Source organism: Sprattus sprattus (genome assembly GCF_963457725.1).
Source record: "Sprattus sprattus genome assembly, chromosome: 4".
Classification (NCBI taxonomy): Eukaryota; Metazoa; Chordata; class Actinopteri; order Clupeiformes; family Clupeidae; genus Sprattus; species Sprattus sprattus.
In genome coordinates, this window is record NC_137923.1 from 39,864,441 (window position 1) to 39,872,980 (window position 8,540).

Consider the following 8,540-nt stretch of genomic DNA (forward strand, 5'->3'; position numbering starts at 1 on the left):
TCCCTCTCTCCATCCCTCTCTCCATCCCTCTCTCCAGTCAGGGCTCTCTTCTCCACTTGAGTATCCCTTGTGGACTGTCTGAGAGCTTCCACTCTGCTGTCTCTGTTCTCCACAGACACCCTGTTATCCCAATCCACACTCTCGCTATCTCTCCCTTACTCTCTCTCCATCATCATTCTCTGTCTCTTTCTCTCTTTCTCTCTCTCTCTCTGTCTCTCCATCTTTCTCTCTTTCCATTGTCCCTTGTCTCTTTTTCTCTCTCTCTCTCTCACTCTCTCCAGACACCAATGAACAATTACATTACAGGCCTAATGCACTGAGAAATGACAGGAGCAGCCAGCTCACGTCCCTCCTCTCTGCCCATAGGCAGTTGCCTGGCAACCCCACACAAAGACTCTCTCTCTCTTTTTCCCCGTGACTGCTAGAGGCAGAGCGGGCTGCTATGGAATGGAGAGAGTCTCCGGTCTGGCGCTCCCGAGGCAAAGGCTGGACACGGCCTCAGTTTTTTTTATTTTTCCATTCCTCTCTTACTCGCTGACTGCCTCGTGGTCTGACATTGAGGACGTATCACTTCATGGAGTGATGTATCTTTTTATATTTATAATCTCTCAGTAACTCTCTCTCTTTCTTTCTTCTTTTGTTCCTTTCTCTCTACCCATCTCTCTCTATGCTTATGAGTCTTGGAGCACCCTGTTAAAATAGAGCCCACTCTGTTCCCTGGCCTACTTAATTGTTAACGCCACTTTGAGGTGTCAACTTCTCAGGTCGCCAGTCATCCTTATTTGGTCTTGGGAGGAGATGAATAGAAAGGATGATGAGTTGTTTGTGTCAGTGGCTGGTGATCTAAAGAGCTTAAGTCCCACACACACACACACGCACACACACACACACACACACACACACACACACACACACACACACACACACACACACACACACACACACACACACACACACACACACACACACACACACATTATTATGTGTCGCTCAACTTTAAAATAAAAAAATCAGTCCATGCCTCCCCCCCCCAAAGCAAAAAACTCCCAGTTGCCAAACCATCACTTGGAATACCCCTCATGGGAGAGGGTCACGTGGTCTGTTGCCATGGCACCGACTGCTGCCTAAGGTGATAATTGTGCCGTGCCCCTAAGTCACCTGTTCCTCTAAGCAGTTTGTGTGGGTGGCAGTGGGGGGGGGGCTGTCATGTTAATAAAGGCTCATTACGTTCAGCCATCATTACACCCATGCACGTGTTAATAAGTGTGCTTCTTACAAGGGTTTAACCCACTTTGGAGGGCAAGGTGTTTTTACTTTCTTCTCTCCTCCCATGTACTCTACCTGAGGTTCCTTAGCAACAGGGTCAGTGCATTGCCTGAATGTTAAGTTATGCCCAAGGGTGCCTCTACAGGGGGTTAGATGATGGAGAAGCTCTCACTGTGCTACGGCTGTCTTACGTATGGCTCCGTGGTGAACAGACTAAAGAATATTAACTCTTATGTGCTGCTGCTGTTGTTGTTGTTATTGTTGTTGTTGTGTGAGTGTTTGTGTGTACACTTATAATGGCGCTGGCTTGCTGTGCTTGTTAGCACAGCCACTCAGCAAGTGTGTGGGGGTGAGGGGGTGTTTATAATGATGCTGGTTTGTTGTGTTTGTTGCCACGGACACAGTTAGGCTTCAGTGTGTGTGTGTGTGTGTGTGTGTGTGTGTATGTGTGTTTACAGTATGTGTGTGTTTCAACTTCTTCACCTTCCTCCTCTTGTTTGTCTTCCCCAGCCGGACCCCCAGGGACGCGACTTTGCAATCCGGCCCTTCCTGGAGCACTGTGAGAACACACACATGACCATTTGGCTGGGGATCGTCTATGCCTACAAAGGCCTCCTGATGGTGAGCACACCCTCCCGGAACCGCGGAGCATGTCAACATGGCTTCCATCTGCTCTCTCATTCTCTCTCTCTCTCTATCTGTCCTCCACCCCCCCCCCCCTCACTCTTGCTATCTTTCTATTTATGTATCGGTCTTTCCCTCTCCCTCTCTCTCTCTCTCAGCAGTGGCATTCCACTCCATCTCCCGACTCTATTCCACAATACACTCCTTCTATGATTTCTCAATGAGCAGATGAAAAGACATTGTGTGTGTCTTTGTCTGTGTGTGTGTGTGTGTGTGTGTGTGTGTAATGCGCTGTGAACACTTTTCCGTGATTCAGTGGGAGGTTTGGAGAATTTTCCTGCTAGATTCATTCTAACCGGTTCTCTCTATTCTATCTACGTGTTACGTTTGTAGTTGGGACAGTCATCCTCCCAGTCTGAAAATGAGGTGTGTAATATGCATATTGGGTAGAGCCCATCCAAATGAAACATCCCTGCCCTCTGCCAAGGACACAGTGAAAAGCCTTCAGTGTTGAAAGAATGAATGCGGATTTTCGAAAAAGCCGTTTCTTTTTCGGCAGGTTAATTACCCGTGGGGTAGACTGTTGATTTAGTCTACGGTCTCTAAAGCATGAAAGAGTGGGTCTCCTGACAAGCTCGGTGCCCTCTGTAGAAATGAGTTGGCCCGTTTTGTTTGCGGTGGGATGATGGCGGCCTGGTTAGTGCCGGGCTGGGTTCACTGTCGGGTGCTCCCCTTCAGGGCTTCTACCACCACGCCGGAACGGCAGGGACAGATCTGATATGCGTCACCAGAGCCACATGCACTGCATCTGTCACCTATCTCTCCGTCTAACACCCCCCCCCTCCCAACACACACACACACACACATATATGTAATGTATAATGTGGTTGAGGCAAGAGAGAGGGGGATAGAGAAAGACAGAGAGAGTAAGAGAGAAAAATTATATGAAAGTGGAAGTTATTATCAGCTTACCCTGTAGATCTGAATTAAAGGGATAATTGTAAAAGCCAAATACTGTGCTGCACTGTAGACCTAAGAAAACTGCAGAGAGATAACCCAAAAAAGAGAGAACGAGGGAAAAGAGAAAATTAAAGTAGAGGAAGAGAAATGATCTCTGATGGAGGTTAACTAAGCCCCACAGACGTGGATGAACGCTACTGGAGCTGGAGTGGAGTGCTGAGCCCCAAGCTCACTTACGTTTCACGTGTCTGTGACTCCAAAGGTTTTCCAGTGGATCCAAAGGTTCATTCACTAGAACCGCACCTCTTCTCCACCACTGAGAACCGAGGTTGTAGAAAGCTAACAGAGTTTTGGACTGCAGCATGATTCATGCCTAAATGGGATTGCCGCCGTGCGATATACTCTGAGAGGAGTGACATCCTGAGTGTTCCTTCTGAACAGAAGAGGAAGACTTTTCAGTGTTTATTATTTATTTAGCCAGCATCTTGCTGCTTTACTTCAGCAACAGATTTTTGAAAATGTTGCCAAGGACTTTGTTATCCTTCCAGCAGGTCTTACATTCTGTCTAGATGTACTCTATGTTTCATGAACAAGTACATTGAAAGCAAATCATTTCACTTACATACTTATATTTTAATAATTTAATTTACATACAAATGTGTGGTAATATTTCTGTAATGCTACCCTTGGCATGGGTACAGATGATACGGGTCAGTGAGACCAATATTAAAATCAATATTTCATTAGAGCCCTTCATTGTATGTGTGAACTCAGCAACTATTGGTCATACCCTTCTTCACCCGTAGTTCATAATGCACTGTAAAGCCACTGAACTTAAAGGTGCCGGCCTTGATTATAATCAATTATATTTTTGTGTCATATTCAGTGAAATATTCCTCACTTATCTCGAGCTGTCCACCAGTGCGTACGCTCAATGCACACTACAATACATTCAATTCAATTCAGTTCAATTCAATTCAATTTTATTTATATAGTGCCGAAACAATAAAATTGTCTCACTTTACAGAGCATCACCAAGGGGCAATCGTACTTCAACGTTGCTTCATTAGCGCAGAAGGGAGGCGTGTATTTGATTGTTTGATTTAAACACCATTTACGTTGCCCACTCTTCCTTCACCTCTCTGCAGCTGTTCGGCTGTTTCCTGGCCTGGGAGACGCGCAACGTGAGCATCCCGGCGCTCAACGACAGCAAGTACATCGGCATGAGCGTCTACAACGTGGGCATCATGTGCATTATCGGCGCGGCCGTCTCCTTCCTGACCCGGGATCAGCCCAACGTGCAGTTCTGCATCGTGGCTCTGGTCATCATCTTCTGCAGTACCATCACCCTCTGCCTGGTGTTCGTGCCCAAGGTGGGAGTGGGTGTGGGTGTGGGTGTGGGTGTGGGTGTGGGTGTGGGTGTGGGTGTCAGTGCAGGTGCCTGCCAAGGGAGAATCGACGAGGGGTGGTAAAATGGGCAATTATGCTGGTTTAGTAATCAATCTTTTATGGAAGGTACATAAACGTCTGTGCACCCCGTGGTGGATGGTAGGTGATGGATGCTTACTGCTTATTGGGGCCCGTGAAATTATAGTGGTTTCAGATCTATAAACTTCTCAGGTGTTTTACGGTTTTGGGTTTTACTGCTTGTTTTCCTCAAAGTGGTCCTTTCGTCTGTCTTGTTTAACGCCGTAGTTCATCTCCATGAGGACGAACCCAGACGCGGCTACCCAGAACCGGAGGTTAAACTTCACCCAGAACCAGAAGAAGGAGGACTCCAAGACCTCCACGTCGGTGACCAGCGTCAACCAGGCCAACACTTCGCGCCTGGATGGACTCCAGACGGACAACCACCGTTTGCGGATGAGAATAACAGAGGTGAGCCAAGCACAGAAGAAGCACATCACTTTTAGCGTACACACACAGACATCGCATGAAAAGGCCTGGTGTGTGTGTGTGTGTGTGTGTGAACTGGAAGGACAGTATTGGACTTTTCTGTGATGGCTATGGATTGCATTTACAAAACCGTCACTGGTTTTAAAAATGGCCCCTAAAAATACTTTCTTGCGTCACATAAAACGTCCTGGTGCAAACAAGACATGATAACTCGTATGACTTCTGACAAGGACAGTGAAGTTGAAAGTCAGGGCACATATCCACAGCCATGAATTTTAGATGACTACACTTACAAAAAAAAAATCGTGATGCATCTCTTCCACTGACAGCGGCGGTCACACCATACGATATAACCGTGGTGTGTGAAGGATGTTTATTTAAGGTGAGGAGAAAAAACAAACATGCTTGCAAACAGCGGCGCTGACCACATATACAGGTGAAATGAAGGAGAGTAGAAAAGTCAACAGTTTTGAGTTGCGTTGATAGGAGTTCCAAGGCCTTACCCTAACATGTGTGACCTCCTTTGAAACATGTGCAGTTTGTATAACAAATTCATAAAGATATGACACTTTGTGACAGAGACAGTGTTGGAGCAGTGGTGCTGTCTTGAAGGCCATGTTTGAGGATGACCCGCGGTGCACACCTTCACACACCCTTCAGCTCAGAAGTGGCATGTCTTACCATGTTCTTATGTCGGGGCTGAATTATTTACACAGAGGTACTTTTCTTCCAGCTTGACAAGGAGTTGGAGGAGGTGACCATGCAATTGCAGGACACGCCCGAGAAGACCCCTTACATCAAGCAGAACCACTACCAGGACCTCAACAACATCCTCAGCATAAGCAATTTTACGGAGGGCAAAGGTGAGAACACTAAGTCCCTGTTTCTCTAGGTTCTTTGTGTTCTGTTCTGTTCCATGTCCTTGTGTTTTTCGGGTATCATGCTCCGTTTTAACACACACCTGTATGCCAGTGAAATAATTTATTGTGGTAGAAAGGATGAAAGCAAACAAGCGAGAAATTACACGGGGAAGTGCTTTATCTGATCCATTCTGCAGAGGTTGAGAAGACCATCCTGAAGAACCACCTGGAACAGAAGCCGCAGGCCCAGTGGGGATCCATGGATCCTTCCAGAATAAGCAGAGGTCCACTGGAGGACATCAACTCGCCTGAGCAGTGCGTAACCTTCACCATCTCCCCAACAGCTAGCCACATGCTAACACAAGGAAAAGGAGTGTATTTAAACTAGTCTCAATTTTTTGGTGATATCGCCATGTTCGTTGTTGAAGTAAAGGAGAAGGAGATTATTTTATGGCGTACTACAGCGTAGGAATACTGATGTCATCAGAGTGGGCGGGCAGGGGGGGTGGTTGGGGGGATCTTGTTTCATGCATCACTGCAGTCAGCCCCAGTTTTGTTAATCCAGAATGAGAGAAAGAAAGAGAGAGAGAGAGAGAGAGAGAAAGTGGTTACATAACCTGTGATTTACAACCACCGATGGAAGCAGCGAAGCCTGAAAATAGACAGTGGCACAGGAGTGCAGAAATTCTCAGAGCTTTTCCCTCTCTGCATAAATGTTTGATCACGTGTACAGAGGAAGGCAGAGAGAGAGAGAGAGAGAGAGAGAGAGAGAGAGAGAGAGAGAGAGAGATAGATGGGGGATGGATGGAGAGAAAAAGGGATGGAAAGAGAGAACGTGAGAAAGCAAGAGTAAGAGGGAGTGGAGCGCATAGGCAGAGAGTTAGATGTTGTCTAACAAATAAAGTTCAGTCCCTTGTATAGACATGACATGCACCCCACAGCTAGGTCACAGCTTTAGTGGATGGGAGAGGAGGAAGCAAAAGTCATGCGATGAGGATTTACCCTCCTGGCTCCTCCACTTGCCATGACATGCTCTTCTACCATATAGGCTCAAGCGGTCACAAAGCCTGAGGATGCACTGGGATTTTTCAGAAGTATTGGTACAAGATACTCTTCTTTTGTGCTTTTATTAAACTAAACTTAAAGGTAGATCTACCTCTATTAATACAGACTACAGAGTTAGGTGCAGAACATTCCAATTGAGTTTTTTATGTAACCAGCATTATCGTTATGTAATTGCTTTTTATGCCTCTGGCACGCAGAGCCCAAGCACAAAACATCCCAGGATGCTCTAAATCAGGAGCCCAGTGCATTGTGGGTTAAAGGGCTGCACATGCCGGCTCAGGATGTGGTAGATACACTAGGGCGAGCACAAGCAATTCAACAATATTTGTATGTCTGCTGCAAGACAAAATGCAGCTGGCTAAGAAAACAGAGGGTCCTAAAAATGAAAAAGAAAGTGAAACAAGGTAAGGATGGTGTATATATTTGTACGCCTGCCTGTATTCCCTATTTTCTGTTTGCATCATAAAGGTGGAGTCATCAGAAATGAAGGATGTTGAGCATTTTGATACTCAGCAACAAAACAAACACTCCCACCCTTCTCTGTTCACCTTAGTCCTTCCCCTTGTGTGCTACTAAGTTTGGACACATGATTGACAGCCAGATAACTGCCCTGATTGGTTGCGTTTTTGCAGATTGGTTTCCTGTTACCCCCTATTACAGAGCCAGGTGCAGTCACAGTGATCAGAATTTGTTTAATTTTAGTGTCAGCGTTGGTATTATATTGAAGACATCTGAGGCAGAGTGATGGAGGTAATCCGTTGGTTGCAATCTGTAACCTTGCCACTAGATGCCACTAAATCCTACACAATGCACCTTTAAGGTTAGGCGTAAGTGAAAAATGTACAGGTTTAACAGACGGAAACGTTATATTAACACTTCAAACTACAAATCTGGCTTGTGCTCTCTCTCTCCCTCTCTCTCTATCTGTCTCTCTCTCTCTCTCTGTCTCTCTCTCTCTGTACAGTGTACAGCGCAGGCTCTCCTTGCAGCTGCCCATCCTGCACCACGCCTACCTGCCCTCCATAGGAGGGGTGGATGCCAGCTGCAGCAGCCCCAACGCCAGCCCCGGATCCAGCCCACGGCACAGACACATGCCCCCCTCCTACCGGGTCATGGTGTCAGGCTTGTGAGGAACACCCTCCTACCCTCAACCACTTCGCCCCTCTCCAACCACCCCCACCTGCCTCCAACTCAACACCACCTTCTCTGCCCTGGCCCTGCCCCTCGACCCCCGCACAGCCCCTCTCAAGAGAGGCTATTACTCCCCCACCCATTCCCACCCCCTTTTTATAACATGAAGAACTGGGAGAATAAGAAGATGAATTGATGGACTGAATTGGTCAGCGATTAAAAGGATGAGAGAAAAATGCATATGAGGGAACCGGGGAAGGAGAGTCTTACCGCACATCCGAGGTCCTACACATTCTACTCCCATCTGGCCACTAGCATCAGAGAATCAGAGAATAGACTGATCATCAGGAGCTAGGAGGTGCTGGTGGGAGGGGTGGGGGGGATGAGGAAGGTTGGGTGATGGTTACCATGGAGGTTCTCAGATGTCTCATGGTCTGCAGAGATCACTTGCGTTTCCTTTGATCCCCCTCCCTAAATCCCCCACATCTCCCCTAGACTGCAGAGACGAGCGGCAGAGGACACCACTGACCTGTAGCCTTATCTGCTTTAAGAAAAAGAAAAAAAAAGGGTTTTTGTGTTTTATTTTTTATTTGGTTCTTTTCTTTTATATGATGTACGTCCTGGTTTCCCCACAAAACTTGAGCAGGTTGTGAACTTGTCCGATGTTTAGTAGTGCACTGATGTAGTCAATCTTAAGAGATGTGACAGGGTTTCAGCTCCAGTCTAGAACTCATAGAG

The 8,540-nt window shown here is 46.7% G+C and overlaps 1 protein-coding gene across 1 annotated transcript in view; it reads left to right on the plus strand.

The window, feature by feature from the left end:
• Window positions 1–7,801, plus strand: part of gabbr2 (gamma-aminobutyric acid (GABA) B receptor, 2) — a gene marked incomplete at both ends in the record, with an annotated part of 188,429 nt that extends 180,628 nt beyond the window's left edge. The window contains 6 exons of the mRNA XM_080836454.1: window positions 1,777–1,887; window positions 3,999–4,223; window positions 4,546–4,728; window positions 5,480–5,609; window positions 5,804–5,921; window positions 7,636–7,801. Coding sequence (XP_080692580.1) covers window positions 1,777–1,887; window positions 3,999–4,223; window positions 4,546–4,728; window positions 5,480–5,609; window positions 5,804–5,921; window positions 7,636–7,801 — 933 coding nt within the window. The remainder of the gene's footprint in view (window positions 1–1,776; window positions 1,888–3,998; window positions 4,224–4,545; window positions 4,729–5,479; window positions 5,610–5,803; window positions 5,922–7,635) is intronic.
• Between the last annotated feature and the right edge of the window lie 739 nt (window positions 7,802–8,540).